The sequence below is a fragment of the Spinacia oleracea genome, chromosome 1 (assembly GCF_020520425.1).
Source record: "Spinacia oleracea cultivar Varoflay chromosome 1, BTI_SOV_V1, whole genome shotgun sequence".
In the NCBI taxonomy this organism is placed as follows: Eukaryota; Viridiplantae; Streptophyta; class Magnoliopsida; order Caryophyllales; family Amaranthaceae; genus Spinacia; species Spinacia oleracea.
This window is the reverse complement of record NC_079487.1, coordinates 116761474-116778817: the sequence shown is the minus strand read 5'-3', so window position 1 is coordinate 116778817 and position 17344 is coordinate 116761474. Positions and strand designations below refer to the sequence as shown.

General features: G+C 37.0%; 3 protein-coding genes and 1 non-coding gene across 4 annotated transcripts; 1 reads left to right on the top strand and 3 right to left on the bottom strand.

Annotated features, from left to right (window-relative positions):
• Positions 1-1675: 1675 nt before the first annotated feature.
• Positions 1676-4582, bottom strand: LOC110803205 (elongation factor 1-alpha). The gene is made up of 3 exons (XM_022008696.2): positions 4425-4582; positions 2913-3392; positions 1676-2808 (listed from the first exon to the last, which is right to left on the bottom strand). The coding sequence occupies exons 2-3, from the start codon at positions 3372-3374 to the stop codon at positions 1927-1929; spliced, it is 1344 nt and encodes a 447-aa protein (XP_021864388.1). The 5' UTR covers positions 3375-3392; positions 4425-4582; the 3' UTR covers positions 1676-1926.
• Positions 4583-8343: 3761 nt separating this feature from the next.
• On the top strand, positions 8344-11779 carry LOC110803206 (elongation factor 1-alpha). The gene is made up of 3 exons (XM_022008697.2): positions 8344-8496; positions 9865-10347; positions 10583-11779. The coding sequence occupies exons 2-3, from the start codon at positions 9886-9888 to the stop codon at positions 11462-11464; spliced, it is 1344 nt and encodes a 447-aa protein (XP_021864389.2). The 5' UTR covers positions 8344-8496; positions 9865-9885; the 3' UTR covers positions 11465-11779.
• Positions 11780-13027: 1248 nt separating this feature from the next.
• LOC110803203 (elongation factor 1-alpha) lies at positions 13028-15988 on the bottom strand. The gene is made up of 3 exons (XM_022008693.2): positions 15813-15988; positions 14230-14710; positions 13028-14119 (listed from the first exon to the last, which is right to left on the bottom strand). Exons 2-3 carry the CDS (start codon positions 14689-14691, stop codon positions 13238-13240), a joined length of 1344 nt encoding a protein of 447 aa, XP_021864385.1. The 5' UTR covers positions 14692-14710; positions 15813-15988; the 3' UTR covers positions 13028-13237.
• TRNAN-AUU (transfer RNA asparagine (anticodon AUU)) lies at positions 14987-15058 on the bottom strand. The gene has a single exon. It is a non-coding gene; the product is annotated as a tRNA-Asn (tRNA).
• Positions 15989-17344: the final 1356 nt, after the last annotated feature.

Sequence of the window (17344 nt, the reverse complement as noted above, 5' to 3'; positions counted from 1 at the left end):
TGCATAACCAAAAGAACATGACGGTACGGCAAAAGAACATGCGATGTAATATTTCACTTTTTTGTTATAAAAATAATATATTATTTTACTATTTATTAAAAACCTAAATTAAAAAAAAAAAACTCATGTCCTCGTAACCAGGTGTTCTTTCAATTATATATTAGTGTTCTTAAGGTGCATCATGCTCTATGTGCACCATGGTTCACCTTCTAAATTGCGCACCCTACCCACACCCTCGTAGAGAACTCGAGTGGGCTAAGATGAGCCATTGCATGAGCCGCTAAGTTGGCCTCTCTAAAAATATTTTTTTAAACGCATAAATGAGATTATATTAAACTAAATATAGAAGGTTCGATTACAACATCGGGGTAAAAACAAAAAACTTGCCTCCCCGATTTTCAACCCATAAAGCCCAACCCTTCTAAAGTCCCAAAATATGTACAAACCAAAAACATCATCAAGCTTTGTAAAGTGAAAAGACAATCAATACATCAAAGTTTGGGAGAGAGCATCCACCTAAGTTGGCTATTTTACTTGCTCTTGAACACCTTCTTCACCTTCGTCTTGTGACTGCTCCGGACCATGTATAACTCTAGTGAGGCATGCCGTCGTGGTTGTGACTGTAGTGGAGATTGTTCCAACCATTATTTCTGTAGTGAAGGTTGGACTGTGCTGATCTTCAGAGGCATCTTCCTCCAAATCAATGACATTGTTGTTGCTTGAACCCTGCTGCAACCTTCTCTTTTCTGCAAATCACCTTGGTATGCGATGTTGACAAAAGGAGGAAGATTGAGGAAGAAGTTATGACCAACCGCCATTTCCAACGCATAATGTGCAAGAGCATGAGCCACTTTGTTATTGGCTCTAGGGGTGTGTTTCACCACAAGAGATTTGAACTTGCCCATAAGGTTGGCCACATCAGTTAACACTAGCTTAAGCTCCTCATAATACTTCTCATTCATAGAACCTAACATGGTTAATAAAGCTTGTGCATCTGTTTCAATTTTCAGATTCTGAATTTCGTATGACACTGCCATAAGGTACCCTTCCCTCATAGCATAGAGCTCAGCAGCAAGAGGGGTGATGGCCTACCCATCATACCTCTTGGTCTCTTGCCAAAATAAAAAGTGTTACAAATATTCATAAATGGTAAAAAAAGACAGGTGATGCAAATATTATGAAAAGGATGAAGACATGAAGTTATCGCATCCAAAATACTTTGATATCCAAATTAATTGGATAATTAAGGATTTGAGGATTCAGAATACTTCGTAGCTTATCCGATCCAACGTACTATAAAGATTTCGGACCAGAAAATTAACCCGTGTTCAATCCAAATTTATAGTAGGATTAATTCACTTGGTTCTAGTTTAAAGAGTTGTTCTTGCAGTTTGAGCATCCCACTGGTAGCAAAGTGCATGCATTTCAAAAGAATTGAATTCACTACATTGACACCATATAATCATTTCCAACCACAACACCGATTTACGTAATGGAAGCACGAAGGTAGATTTTAGTCATCATACCACCATTAAAACAATTTGACTAAAAACATGTAGTTGTGGATGGTTAAGAATAGACAAATCCTTAAATTACAAGACAAATGCAGCAACACTATGTGTGTTTACCACAATATTCTGTAGATTAAGAAAAAATCATTTTGCACACAAGGAAGTCATACTTGAAAAAGTTCTTTAATTCGAGAACAGCAGAGTATCAACCCTAAGCAGTTCAAACAGGGTAACACGGACCAAAATCATGCCACCGCCGATCCAGCACCCAATTCTGAGAAAGAGTGCCGGAGGACACTGACGACAAAAGACAAAGAAAAAAGTCTAAAGAAACCACACGACAATTGACAATAGAAAACAAGTTCAAATAAAACTCATAACTGCAATCATATGCCTCAACAGATGCTGAAACTGTTCACTTCTTCTTGAGGGCAGCCTTGGTGACCTTGGCTCCAGTTGGGTCCTTCTTCTCGACACTCTTGATGACACCAACAGCAACGGTTTGTCTCATGTCCCTCACAGCAAAACGACCAAGGGGTGGGTACTGTGAGAATGTCTCCACCACCATTGGCTTGGTGGGAATCATCTTTACCATACCAGCATCACCATTCTTCAAAAACTTGGGCTCCTTCTCAAGCTCCTTTCCAGAACGCCTGTCAATCTTGGTCACAAGTTCGGCGAACTTGACAGCAATGTGAGAGGTGTGACAGTCCAACACTGGGGCGTATCCGTTTCCAATCTGACCAGGGTGGTTCATGATGATGACCTGAGCAATGAAGTTGGCTGCCTCCTTAGCAGGGTCATTCTTGGAGTCAGATGCAACGTATCCACGCTTGATATCCTTGACAGCAACATTCTTGACATTGAAACCAACATTGTCACCAGGAAGAGCCTCTGGAAGGGACTCGTGGTGCATCTCAACTGACTTAACTTCAGTGGTCAATCCAGTAGGACCGAAGGTAACAAGCATACCAGGCTTCAACACACCAGTTTCAACACGTCCCACTGGCACAGTTCCAATACCTCCAATCTTGTAAACATCCTGAAGCGGAAGACGAAGGGGCTTGTCTGAGGGCCTCTTTGGCTCGTTGATCAAGTCAAGAGCCTCAAGAAGGGTTGGTCCCTTGTACCAGTCAAGGTTGGTTGACCTCTCAATCATGTTGTCACCCTCAAACCCGGAAATGGGAACGAAGGCGATTTTGTCTGGGTTGTAACCAACCTTCTTCAGGTATGAGGAAACTTCCTTGACAATTTCCTCGTACCTTCCCTTTGAGTATTTGGGAGTGGTGGCATCCATCTGTTACAATAAACAAGGCAGAATCAGGATAACCTAAACAGTAGAAACTCAACAACCTCACACAACAAATAACTTAAATTACTGAAAACAGATTAATTTTATACCTTGTTACAACAACAGATCATCTGCTTGACACCAAGGGTGAAGGCAAGAAGAGCATGCTCACGGGTCTGACCATCCTTAGAGATACCAGCCTCAAAACCTCCAGTGGTGGAGTCAATAATGAGGATAGCACAATCAGCCTGAGAGGTACCAGTAATCATGTTCTTGATAAAGTCTCTGTGTCCTGGGGCATCAATCACAGTGCAGTAGTACTTGTTGGTCTCAAACTTCCACAAGGCAATATCAATGGTAATACCACGTTCACGCTCAGCCTTTAGTTTGTCAAGAACCCATGCATACTTGAAGGACCTTTTGTTCATCTCAGCAGCTTCCTTCTCAAACCTCTCAATCACACGCTTGTCAATACCTCCAAGCTTGTAGATCAAGTGACCAGTAGTGGTTGACTTTCCAGAATCGACATGACCAATGACCACCAAACTGATATGAATCTTTTCCTTACCCATGATCTTATCTCAAGTAAACTACAAACAGAAAATATCAATCAGCATCAATAATAATGAACAAATTGTATCCAACCATCATACTCTCAAAAATACAATATCCAAAATTGTGTGAAACAGCAGAATTAAACGAGCAATTCGGATAGAGTGATCACATACAAACATAATTACAACCAAACTAAAATTACCAATCAATAAATACAAGACTGGGATATATATATATATATATAATATAGATCAATCACAAAACTTTACAAAATCAGCAGAATTATAGCAAAAGTTTGCCCTCAAAAAGAACAATGTCAGGAACCAGAATTGAACTGGTGAGTCAAGGACAATTTGTCCTCTGCTCTACCAACTGAGCTATCCTGACCAATATATGTTTAAACTTATAACAATTAAAGGTAGGTAGAATACTACTCGGAAATCGAGTTAGCTACTCTACTACCAGCACTTAATTCATGATGTCCTTAATGCATTAATCCGTATTAAACAACAATTTAACATTTAAGTTGCGATACATTTCATAAATATAAACGTGTATTGTCTTTAAAAAAAACTACAACTATTACTGATTTAAACCGGAATCTATTAACAAACCCGACAGATCACAAGCCAAATACAAGATTGAGAAATCAGATGCATCAATTAAAGCTTGAATCATCAGAGAACACTAAAGTTCATGCATAAATCATGCAATTAATTAATTAAAGCTCAAATCATCAGAAACTAATTTCTCATTCGTATACATCGTGAACAGAGAAAAGAATCAAATACATACGAATTTATCCAACGCAAATCAGAATTTTCATACCTAAACAGAATAAATCGGGTCAAAATATTAAAAACAACAAATCCCATGACGATCGATCGACATTCATGAAATAACAACCGAGAATTTCTATATAAATTACTAACATCCGAATATAACAACCGAGAATTTCAATATACTAACATTCGAATCAAATACATGAACATCGCAGATTATCAAATGAAAAACAATCATTTCTAACTAATCGAAATAGCGAAAAGAGAGAAGGAGAGAGAGTCGACCTTTGGAGAGCTTCGGCAACAAAACCTAGCCGCAGTGAGAGGAGAAGGAAGATGTGGAGAAAATGTAGCTGAAGCTAGGGTTTAGAAGAGGGGCGACGCTATTTATACTGAAGGGCGAATGGGAAAAATGACCTGGTTATCAGGCTTTCGGCAAATAATTAGGTCATGTATTTTTGAAATGGTGCGGGCCGCGCACCCGGGTAGTACCAAATGCAAAGTTTCGGGTGGGTGTTCAAAAGTTGATCCATACCGCATCGGAACTACATAAAACCGGACTCGACCGCACCGGTTTGGTCGCGGAGACGAAAAATATTTACATAATAATTTGGTCAAAATATCCTAAGAGCATCTTCAATGGTAAACTAATTTGACAATTAGCTTGTTATGCCACATAAGATTTCAAGTTATTTCATTGTCTAGCTAATTTTTGCTCCAATGGCTAGCAACTAGCTTGTTATTTAAATTGGTCTCATTTGGCCCACTTGTCAATTAATTAATTGGCAACATTTGGTAGCTAGTTGTCAAGCAAATTAGCTATTAGCTTGAAACTTTTATAAATTCATGTGGAATACTACTCGGAATGAAAATAATAAATTAGTTTGGCCCTAGCTACAACCATTTGAGATGCTTTAAGAGCTAATAGCTAGACCATTGGAGTAAAAATAATAAATTAGCTTGGCCAAGCAAATTAGCTTAAACAAGCTAATTTGCTTGACAACTAGCTCTCAAAAGTGCCAAATAATTAATTGACAAGTGGACAAGTTGAATAAATTTAAATAACAAGCTAGTTGCTAGCTATTGGGGCCCAAATTAGCTAGACAATAAAATAGCTTGAAATCTTATGTGGAATAATAAGCTAATTGTCAAATTAGCTTACCATTGTGGATGCTCTAATAAACGTATCGAATATTTTGATCAAGTTAACATATTAATCATATAATCTTTAACCTTTAAAAGTGGGAATGAGAACACTGTAGCTTATCTACAGTAACATAAAATAATTCGTTTCCTTTACCATCCGCGTTATTTCACCCTACACTGGTCGTTTCTCTCTCTCTCCTCTCATTCGTACTTCACCTGATTTTTTCGCCCCTCTCCTCGAATCCTCCATCATCCATGGGAGACTGATTCATGCATGGATTCAAGCAACGACTACTACTTTCTCGATCTTCCTTTTAATATATTGATTAATATACTGGTAAATTTTCTCTCCATTTTGCCTCAATTGTCAATTTCTAGAATCATCCTCAAATTTCTCTTTTTTTTAGTAAAAATGAATGCAAAATAAAGAGAAATTTCCAAATAATCTCCTTGAATGGCAAAACAAGCCAATCAAGTGGCAGAGTTGTAATAAACAAGAAATTATGGGTAGAAGGGGAATTGCAAAGGAAAATCAAATTTCACGGAGTTAACGCGTTTTTATCAAATTGTCTATCTTTCTTATCTATTTTTCATCCATGGTTTATGCTTTTCTGAGTTTCTCTCACCTCTCTCGTTTATATCATCAATGGTTTCTAATTTTCTGGACCCTCTCTCGTCTATTTCATCCATGGCTCTCTCATCTCTCGCGTTTGTTTCTCTCTCACATCTCTTACTTTTTTTCTCTCATTTACGTACTAACAACATATTGAGTATTGTCACAACTTTGCTTTATACAGTTTCTCTCTATAATATACAATCTATCTCAACTAATATACAATCTATCCCAACTATTATACAATTGTCCACAATTGTTATTTCAGAACGCCGCAAATATCCTAACAATTACTTGAATCGGCCAAAGCCTTCGACCATCTCACATACCTAGTTTTTTGTTGGAGGAAGATGACGATCTACTCACCAACATCGTAAACAACCTACCAATTCTTTCCAATACTCCCACCATTGTTCTCCTTCTTTTGTACTTTGTAGCTAACTGCATCTTCACCGTCGTTTTCTTAACTTTTTTTATTTTGCCTTTTATTTTATTTTAGCTTCATTTTCTAATGCTTCTATTTACAATATTGCCACTTGATATGCTTAACTTGCCAATCAAGGGGATTGTCTGGGCAGCCCTCCAAAATAAATGTTTATATGTTCAAATTCTGCTAGAAATTATCATGCCATCGGGTGCTAAGAAGAGAAAAGCTTCCAAGGAAAAGGCGCAAAAGCAAATCTATAGCGCTGATAGTATTATTTTAAAAAATCTTTTGCTTAGATCATTTTATTCACATGGCTTATCTATCTGTTATAATTATTAATCAATGATTAATTTCTATTTTTTGGTATTTAATTGTTCATCTACATGAAATTTGGGTATCTGGGTATGTGTTTGTGATTTGATTTGGGGTTTCATTTGATGGGTATTTGATTTGTGTTTTTTTGTGTGTGTTGATTTGATTGGTTCGTGCTGTTTTGGGAATTGGTTTTGTGGGTATTTGTTTGAATTGCTTGAATTATGGTGCCATGAACGGGTACCTTGCTCAGCAGCAGTTCATGGCAGCTATGGCCAATTTACAATCTATAGGCAACATGAATCCCAATAATCTTGCTGGTGGTAATGCTGCTGGAACTTTCGCAGCAGATGTTTCCGCTCTACCTGATATATTCAATGCAAACATGCCTGGTCAATCATCTACTGTTACAATGAATGCACCGAAAGAAGAGACAAAAGCGTTCGATTTCATCACGGTAAAAAATAAATTATAATATTCTTTCAATATGTCAATATTTTTTGTTTTTCTCTTCCTGGTTGTGTATTTGCTTTGGTTTCTACATTGGCCTTCTGCTTTTATTTATACCTCTTTCTGATTGTCAGATTTAGCGCATTTTATTGTTATATCTTTAGAACTAGAGGAGCTGAGTGGATCGGATTCCTTCACCTTTGAGGAAGCCGAAAGAGCCATCATGTGAAAAACATAAATTTAAGAATTGAATCAATAAGAAAGAGTAGGATTGTCAATTGTTATGCCAACATACACTGTAAAGGTTTTCATTTGGTTCGTCTCCCAAAAACAGTGATAACCCTAGCACATTCATCTCTTCATCGCAAATGATACTGTTACCCACCCTTGTAATGGGAGCTTATGGTACAGGTGTACGTTCTCTCCTTCCACAACTTTTTTGTTATACCTAGAAAAATTGCCGCTAGCGCCTATGTTTCTGAATTGAATTGGGTTTTGTGCAATGGATGACTGATTTGGATGACATATGCTGCAGATAAGGGCGAAGCTGGTGATATATTTTTCTTCTATTTTCATCAAAATTTATCATGTTTTATCCAGTATGCATAGGAGTTAGCAATATGTTTACTTTGTTCAATAAAGCTTGTTTGTGCTGTAAGTTTGATTAGGACGGGTATGAGTATCATTCCTATCGCGGTGTCGGGAAGAGGATACGATAATTTAGGGACCAGCCCTACCCTGATTCAAAGTTATCTCTAACTGATTAAAGTATATGGTGAGGAAAGGTGTTAAATGATCGGGGTAATGATTCAGATGATGGGGGAGTATTAACTTGATATGACTATTGAAGTAACGAGCAAATAAAAACACTATATGCTTGAAACATGTGATGAAAGGGGAAGAAAGTAAATTATTTACGTACTCTTATTTTTTTTTCAAATTTTTAAATAAATAAGACATTGAATGGGACAGTAACTGACCTATCCATTATAGTTTAAATAAAAATATGATCTATAACCTATCTATAACCTTTATGTTAATGATAATTGTCTTTAACTGTAGTTTAGATATACAAATTTAACATTCATATCATAAATCGTGTATCGCACGGGTACTATACTAATTGGGTACACTAAAAAAAAAAAAAAAAGTACTTGGACTCCAAGTATTCTAAGGAAAAAGGGGCAATTGTTGGGTGAACTTGAACTCCAAGTATTCTATCCTCGAAAACGACGGAGTCGCAGTGGGGCCAAGAGGCCAACTAATAACATTGAATCAAATTGAAAATGATCAAACTGTATTCTGAAGAGACTACTTCTGCTCAACTCTGCTCCGCACTATATAATCACCATTTCCACCATCCCTTCTTTTTGAATCCTTCAATTTCTCCCTTCTCTGCATTGTATAAGGTCCATTTCCTGCTACTTGCCTCGCTTTATCTCCTTATTTCTGTCAATTTTCTCATTTTTTAGTGTTTCATTCTCACGATTTTCATTTGTTGTTCAATTTAATCTCGCCTATTAGTACTTTTCAGTTGATTTTAATCTGTTTATGCTTGCGGGTGATAATAAAGGTCGCAAGTTGCGACAACATTTAGTTGTCGCAATCTTACGTGTCGTAGTTTAATTGGTATATATAGGCGCCATCATAATATTTTTACTATCAATGCAATATTTTTACAAATTATGTAAATAAAATAGTCGATCTAAAAAAGGAAACAAATTAAAATATTAAGATTTTCTTGCTTTTTTATGTAACATGTATAATAGGTTATATAAGTTAAATATTTAAATTTCTAATTTAAATCATGACACATAAGCATGTCATGTCATCATTGTGACACGGCTTAGAGGTCGCATGTTGCGACCTTTATCATTTTCGTATGCTTTATTCAATCGTCATTTAGTTAATTCGTTATAGGTTTTACTTGCGATTTCAGTTTGAAGAATTGTTGATAGTAGACTGTGTTTTGATTTATATATTACCAAGTGAAAGTTATTCCGTGCACTAACTACCTGTTTGGTAGCTGGTCATAACCAGTGTCAATGAGAATGAATCCATGATAATGCTAGTCCTTTCATAATTGTCTAATGTATTGGGTAGAAATGCAAATTTACGAAGAAAAAACACAGGTTTGAGATAAAATTTATTACCTTGGCATTAAGATGTTATTATTCTTATTACCATCATTTATTACCGGCTACCAAATGGACAGATAAAGGGTATTTTTACATCCATCGGTCTCATTACACGGTGCACCTTGTATAATACGATTGGCATTAATATGATTGGGATAAAGCTATGGGTTTGTACTTTAATTTGTTGTTGTTGGCCTTGTTGCAATAGATGGTTTAGGCCTTTTATAGTTATAGAATATACTACGGAGTACAAGGATTAAGGACTACAAATTTATCTGAGTTATAAATTTCTACGGATGCGAAGTATCATGAAATTGGCTGTATGTGTGATTTAATCTTGGAATTCATTTTTTTATTTAGTTAATTTAGTTTATTTGATGCTTAAGCATATGGTTTGGACCTTGGTTGTGACTTGTGTAGCTTGTTATGTACTATGTCTATACGGAATTAATTGTTACGTTGATTGAACAAATGTTACAAGGAGGTAGTAAAATTTTACCTAAATACTTCTTAAATTTACCTAACTTTACAAATTTATCTGAGTTGTTCTAATATCATGAAGTAGATGTTTTTCCTCTTTTTTCTTAGATTTTTGTGACATCTTTGTATTCTGGCTAAATCATTGTTCTCTTATTGCAGTTTAACAATTGACAAGTCATAATGGGTAAGGAGAAGATTCACATCAGCTTGGTGGTCATTGGCCATGTTGACTCTGGTAAGTCAACCACTACTGGTCATTTGATCTATAAGCTTGGTGGTATTGACAAGCGTGTGATCGAGAGATTCGAGAAGGAAGCTGCTGAGATGAACAAGAGGTCCTTCAAGTATGCCTGGGTTCTTGACAAACTAAAGGCAGAGCGTGAGCGTGGTATTACCATTGATATTGCGTTGTGGAAGTTTGAGACCAACAAGTACTACTGCACTGTTATTGATGCCCCAGGACACAGAGACTTTATCAAGAACATGATTACTGGTACTTCCCAGGCTGATTGTGCTATCCTCATTATTGACTCCATCAATGGAGGTTTTGAGGCTGGTATTTCCAAGGATGGTCAGACCCGTGAGCATGCCCTTCTTGCCTTCACTCTTGGTGTCAGGCAAATGATTTGCTGCTGTAACAAGGTATAAGATTTTACCATTTATATTACGTTGACACTTCCTGCCTTTTTGTTAGATGTACCATATTGATTTTGTGCACTTTTCACAAACTTATATTTGACCGTCTTTGGGTTTATAAATGTAAGGAGAAATATAGCCAGTGAAATCTAGTTAGAATCGTGTGAATATAGTACAACTTAATCATGTCCTTTGGTTCTGGAATTATCTGTTCTGACTCTTGGTTTCTTTCCTACAACAGATGGACGCCACTACACCCAAGTACTCGAAGTCTAGGTATGATGAAATCGTTAAGGAAGTCTCGTCGTACCTCAAGAGGGTTGGTTACAACCCAGTCAAAGTCCCATTTGTTCCCATTTCTGGGTTTGAGGGTGACAACATGATTGAGAGGTCCACCAACCTTGACTGGTACAAGGGACCAACCCTCCTTGAGGCCCTTGACTTGATCAATGAGCCAAAGAGACCCTCAGACAAGCCCCTCCGTCTTCCACTCCAGGATGTCTACAAGATTGGAGGTATTGGAACTGTACCGGTTGGACGTGTTGAAACTGGTGTTTTGAAGCCCGGTATGCTTGTTACCTTCGGTCCTACTGGACTGACTACTGAAGTTAAATCAGTTGAGATGCACCACGAGTCCCTTCCAGAGGCTCTTCCCGGTGACAATGTTGGTTTCAATGTCAAGAATGTTTCTATCAAGGAAATCAAGCGTGGATACGTGGCTTCAGACTCAAAGAATGACCCTGCTAAGGAGGCAGCTAACTTTACTGCCCAGGTCATCATCATGAACCACCCTGCACAGATCGGAAATGGTTACAGCCCAGTGCTGGACTGCCACACCTGTCACATTGCTGTTAAGTTTTCTGAGCTTCTGAGCAAGATTGATAGGCGGTCTGGTAAGGAGATCGAGAAGGACCCTAAGTTCTTGAAGAATGCTGATGCTGGTATTGTGAAAATGGTTCCCACTAAGCCAATGGTGGTGGAGACTTTCGCAGAGTACCCACCCCTTGGTCGTTTTGCTGTGAGGGACATGAGGCAGACTGTTGCTGTTGGTGTCATCAAGAGTGTCGAGAAGAAGGATCCAACTGGTGCCAAGGTTACCAAGGCCGCCCTGAAGAAGAAATGAACCGCTTCTGAGTTGATCGTCTCAGTTAATGGTGTCTTTATGCTATGCTTGTGTCGTTGTTTTGTGCATTGTAGGCTTGCCTCAAAACCAATATCTTGGACCTGTTCACAGAATTGGGTACTTGATCGTCGGTGGTGAGGTTTTGATCTACAATGCCAGTCTTTTTTATGTTGTTTACATGTAAGGGAAAACTACAATAGGATATCCTTTTACCAGGGGAATCCATAACGAATTTGACTGTAATTGGAATTATGCTTCCTGCTACTACAATTATCGATATATATGAATAAAAAGAGACGATCAAGGTCATGTTTTCGTTTAGTATCTCATATTTTCTCCGATTGATTTCACTTTATGACCACTTATTTCTTGTAGATTCATTCCTGCAAGGGTAGTGATTATTTGAATAAATCTGTTGTGAAGTCTGGAAAAACAAAAGGCATTAAATGTACATGTTTAAAATGGAGATTTTCAATATTTCAGCAAAAATCAAAACATGGAGTTCTTACTGATCTCTCTCAAGTAGGGAAGTTAGTACTTATTAACCTCATTATACTTCAGCAGAAAGTCAAATACTCTTTGGCTTCACAACTTGAGATCTTCTTGAGTTTACCACCCAAAAACCAAATTTAAAGTTAATGAACCAAACGAAAGTCCTGGGAGGGAGATGGCAGAGTTCATCTCTCGCCAAAGCTTGTCCAAGATCAACTAGGTATTGCAGATCATGATACATAAATTGGAGCTACTTACACTCCGTGGTGAGATTCAAAGGCGCGCTGCTTGGCAAATTGGGTTTGGTGATGCATAAAAGGCGTAGAACTTTAGACTCTTTCAGGGTTGAGTAATGTCACACATAGCACCATTTGTTTAACTCAACCCAACAAGGCAACCATCTAACTCATCTTAGTTCCCGGGTTTGGTTTCAGGTTTGTGGGTGGCTGAACCATCTCTTCTAATTGCCGTGTGGTTAGTAGAATTCGGAAATTGATAGAAGCAGATTGACTGGTTTCAGGAAGAAGTTGATATACAAGCCAGGAACGCGGGGATATAGGATGACAAAATGTATAAAGTATGATAACATTTCTAGATTTAAGCATGTCAGTATGTGTAATACTGTAATGGGGTGTTCCCCTATATGGCTATAATTCTTGCAGCTCCTAACTTCATAAGCTTATATCTCATGTAACCTACTAACCTGTGGGTTTCATAAGCATGTTCATGTTTATGGTTTTAGATAACGTATGTAACTGTAACCTACGATTCGTTATTCTTCTACCGAAACAAAAATAAATCCTTTGTTTAAGTCACTTTAAATGGAAACAGAAACCCTCCTATACTCGCAAGTCATAATACCCATAGTACGATTTACATTTAGTTTGCAGCACCATCTGAAAATAATCTAACACCAATCATACACCAACAATCACAACATTGATTGCAAACTTAATTGAAATTCAATAAAAACTTGCAAGCTGCTAACCGAGAATCAATTTCAAAACTTTATAAACGCATAAATATTTGAAGGTGGGGAGGGGGGAACAATGTAACTGACTATCAGACGCATAATCCAAATCCAAATCCAAAGAACTAGCATCAAACTGTGATGAGTTGTACTAAAACGATACAACCAAATAACCTCAAATGTCACAATTGTCAAAATTCAAGTCTTAATATTGGTCTAATAAATTTTCTCATCGACATCCTTCAAAATTCAAAATTCAAAATTAGTATCACAACAAATTGCAATAGAGCCACAAACTGCTCTCAAACAGCTTATTTCTTCTTGAGGGCAGCCTTGGTGACCTTGGCACCAGTTGGGTCCTTCTTCTCAACACTCTTGATAACACCAACAGCAACTGTCTGTCTCATGTCCCGGACAGCAAAACGACCAAGGGGTGGGTACTGTGAGAATGTCTCCACCACCATTGGCTTGGTGGGAATCATCTTTACCATACCAGCATCACCATTCTTCAAGAACTTAGGCTCCTTCTCAAGCTCCTTACCGGAACGCCTGTCAATCTTGGTCACAAGCTCAGCAAACTTGACAGCAATGTGAGAGGTGTGACAGTCCAACACTGGGGCGTATCCGTTTCCAATCTGACCAGGGTGGTTCATGATGATGACCTGAGCAATGAAGTTGGCTGCCTCCTTAGCAGGGTCGTTCTTTGAGTCAGATGCAACGTATCCACGCTTGATATCCTTGACTGCAACATTCTTGACATTGAAACCAACATTGTCACCAGGAAGAGCCTCTGGAAGGGACTCGTGGTGCATCTCAACTGACTTAACTTCAGTGGTCAATCCAGTAGGACCGAAGGTAACAAGCATACCGGGCTTCAACACACCAGTTTCAACACGTCCCACTGGCACCGTTCCAATACCTCCAATCTTGTAGACATCCTGAAGTGGAAGACGAAGGGGCTTGTCTGACGGCCTCTTTGGCTCGTTGATCAAGTCAAGAGCCTCAAGAAGGGTTGGTCCCTTGTACCAGTCAAGGTTGGTTGACCTCTCAATCATGTTGTCACCCTCAAACCCAGAAATGGGAACGAAGGCGATTTTGTCTGGGTTGTAACCAACCTTCTTCAGGTATGAGGAGACTTCCTTGACAATTTCTTCGTACCTTCCCTTGGAGTACTTGGGAGTGGTGGCATCCATCTGTTACAATAAACAAGGAGATATCAGAATAACCTAAACAGTAGAAACTCAACAACCTCTCCAACCAATGACTTAAATTACTGAAAAGTGAAAACAGTTTCATTTTATACCTTGTTACAACAACAGATCATTTGCTTGACACCAAGGGTGAAGGCAAGAAGAGCATGCTCACGGGTCTGACCATCCTTGGAGATACCAGCCTCAAAACCTCCAGTGGTGGAATCAATAATGAGGATAGCACAATCAGCCTGAGAGGTACCAGTAATCATATTCTTGATAAAATCTCTGTGTCCTGGGGCATCAATAACAGTGCAGTAGTACTTGTTGGTCTCAAACTTCCACAAGGCGATATCAATGGTAATACCACGTTCACGCTCAGCCTTTAGTTTGTCAAGAACCCATGCATACTTGAAGGACCTTTTGTTCATCTCAGCTGCTTCCTTCTCGAATCTCTCGATCACACGCTTGTCAATACCTCCAAGCTTGTAGATCAAGTGACCAGTGGTGGTCGACTTTCCTGAGTCGACATGGCCAATGACCACCAAACTGATATGAATCTTTTCCTTACCCATAGTGATATCTCAAATAAAACTGCAAGTAGAGAATATCTCAGCACCAAAAAAAAGCAGTGGACAAGGATGTTGTAACATAAAATTGTATTTAAAGACTAAATAAGAGAACATAGCTTGTTTAAACATGTAAAATTGTATTGAAGGACTTAAAAAGAGATCATCTCTAACTGATCTAGGTGGACAAACTCCAACACATATTCTTAACCAAACCTAATGTTATAATTTCAACCAATCTCAAAAATCATTGCGGTAAAAATGTTGAATAACCTCCTTATATAAAGGATGAACATTTATATGCCAGGAACCAGAATTGAACTGGTGACTAAGGACTAATTATCCTCCGCTCTACCAACTGAGCTATCCTGACCAATTTATGTTTAAAATTATCGCTAAAAAAGCACCAAAAGCCAGAAGAATCCATAGGAGTTCATCTCGAACCACTGAATCATTGATGTCACGTGATAATTTTTACAAGTATTTCATTTCAAACAGCACTTCTACACAGGTAAAGGTTTAGATTAATTTTATCCCCAATAATTATACACATTTAGTATGCATGAAATCGTTCCGTGATAAGATAATATGATAAATCATACAAATCATGAATAACATTGTAACTCGAACATCAGGAAGAAATCAACAAACTTCTCCACAAAAAATACAAGGATCGTAAATTGAACTTTATTTTAGTAGTATTTTATGCAAATCGAGGCAACAAATTCACAAACTACACAAAAACTAAAATTTTATAGCAAATAACATAAATCAGGCTCAGCAGAGAGACCAAAACTTCAATCCGATACAATAATGTGTAATCAAAACTTCAATCCGATACAGAATTATAGAAACTCAACTCAGTTGAACTTCATTCAGATTCATCAGAAACAGCAAAAACGATAAATTACACACCAAAATATCATCAGTTGATCGCAAATGAGTACAACATTTCATACAGGAACATAATCAATCAAATCAAACGATAAAACAATAGATCAACAATGAATAATCTAAGTTTAATTGACGAACAATTGATTCAAAAACATTAACAATTGTGCAGAACATCAAATAAACAACACCCGTTTTAGAATAATCGCAATAGAAATAAAGGAGAAAGAGTGGACCTTCAGAGAGCTTCAGCAACAACCCTAGCCGCAATGAAATGAGGAGAGAGAGAGAATGGGGAGAAAATGTAGCAGATAAACTAGGGTTTATAAGGGGAGGAAGACGCTTTATATAGTATGGAGAAAGTGTGTGGTGACTATGAATGCATAATTGCCCGCATTTTTCTAATCTGGTTCATGTGTGCACATAATTAGGTCATGTTGTTTTATGAAATGGACTCGGGTAGAAGTGTAGAACCAATTAATTAAAAGTTTCGGGTGGATTGAAAGTTGGCCCATTTCTAAGAAAATTAGGACTACTAGTCTACTACTAACATGAGTGCATGACCCCGTAAAAAAAAAAAAAAACATGAGTGCATGGCATATTGGCATGTTGATTTCATAAGGACAACTATTTCAGCAAGTCTAATTTCATGGAGTGTTTTCGTAACCCATCTCAATCCCCTGTTTGCGAGGATATTTTTAAAGGACGTTATTTGTTAACAAAATGTTTAATTGTTAGGACTGAACACGGAAGAGACACCTCACTTTGGCAATCGCTAACTGCTGTACCCGGGGACAGCCAGCTCTGGCTGTACCCCCCAAAAACGACACGCTCATATTGTTTGTTCATTCTTGTCGACTGTTTGTTCTTTTTTATTGTACTGTTTGTTCATTCTTATTGTACTGTTTGTTCTTTCTTGTTGTATTGTTTGTTCTTTCATGTTGTTTTTAAAATTCATCATCAAATTTTCATAATTGTTGTATATTTTGTTCTTTCTTCTGGAATTTTATGTTCTTTTTTATATTGTTTGTTCTTTCTTGTTTATTTGTTTGTTTATAATAATCATATGGTTAATGTTCATAATTAAACTCTTCATTAATCTTTTATTCTTTCTTTTTGTATTGTTTGTTCTTTGAATTTTATGTTCTTTTTTATATTGTTTGTTCTTTCTTGTTTATTTGTTTGTTTATAATAATCATATGGTACGTTAATGTTCATAATTAAACTCTTCATTAATCTTTTACTCTTTCTTCTTGTATTGTTTGTTCTTTCTTGTTGTACTGTTTGTTCTTTCTTGTTGTTTTTTAAATTCATTCATCAAACTTATTGTTGTATTGTTTGTTCTTTTATGTTGGCTTTAAAATTCATCATAAAATTGTTCATAATTGTTGTATTGTTTGTTCTTTTTTCTGGAACTTTATGTTCTTTTTTATATTGTTTGTTCTTTTTTGTTGAATTATTTGTTCTTTCTTGTTTATTTGTTTGTTCACAATAAATATATGGTTAATGTTCATAATGAAATTTTTCACTTCATTGGTCTTTTATGTTTTTACAAGCGCCTATATTGTTTATTTCCAAATAAATAAATAAATGTTCATTTTCAAAATAGTAAATGTTCATTCCAAATAAATAAATAAATGTTCAATTCCGAAATAGTAAATGTTCATTTCCGAAATAGTAAATGTTCATTTTTGTAGTTTATTTCCAAATAAATAAATAAATGTTCATTTTCAAAATAGTAAATGTTCATTCCAAATAAATAAATAAA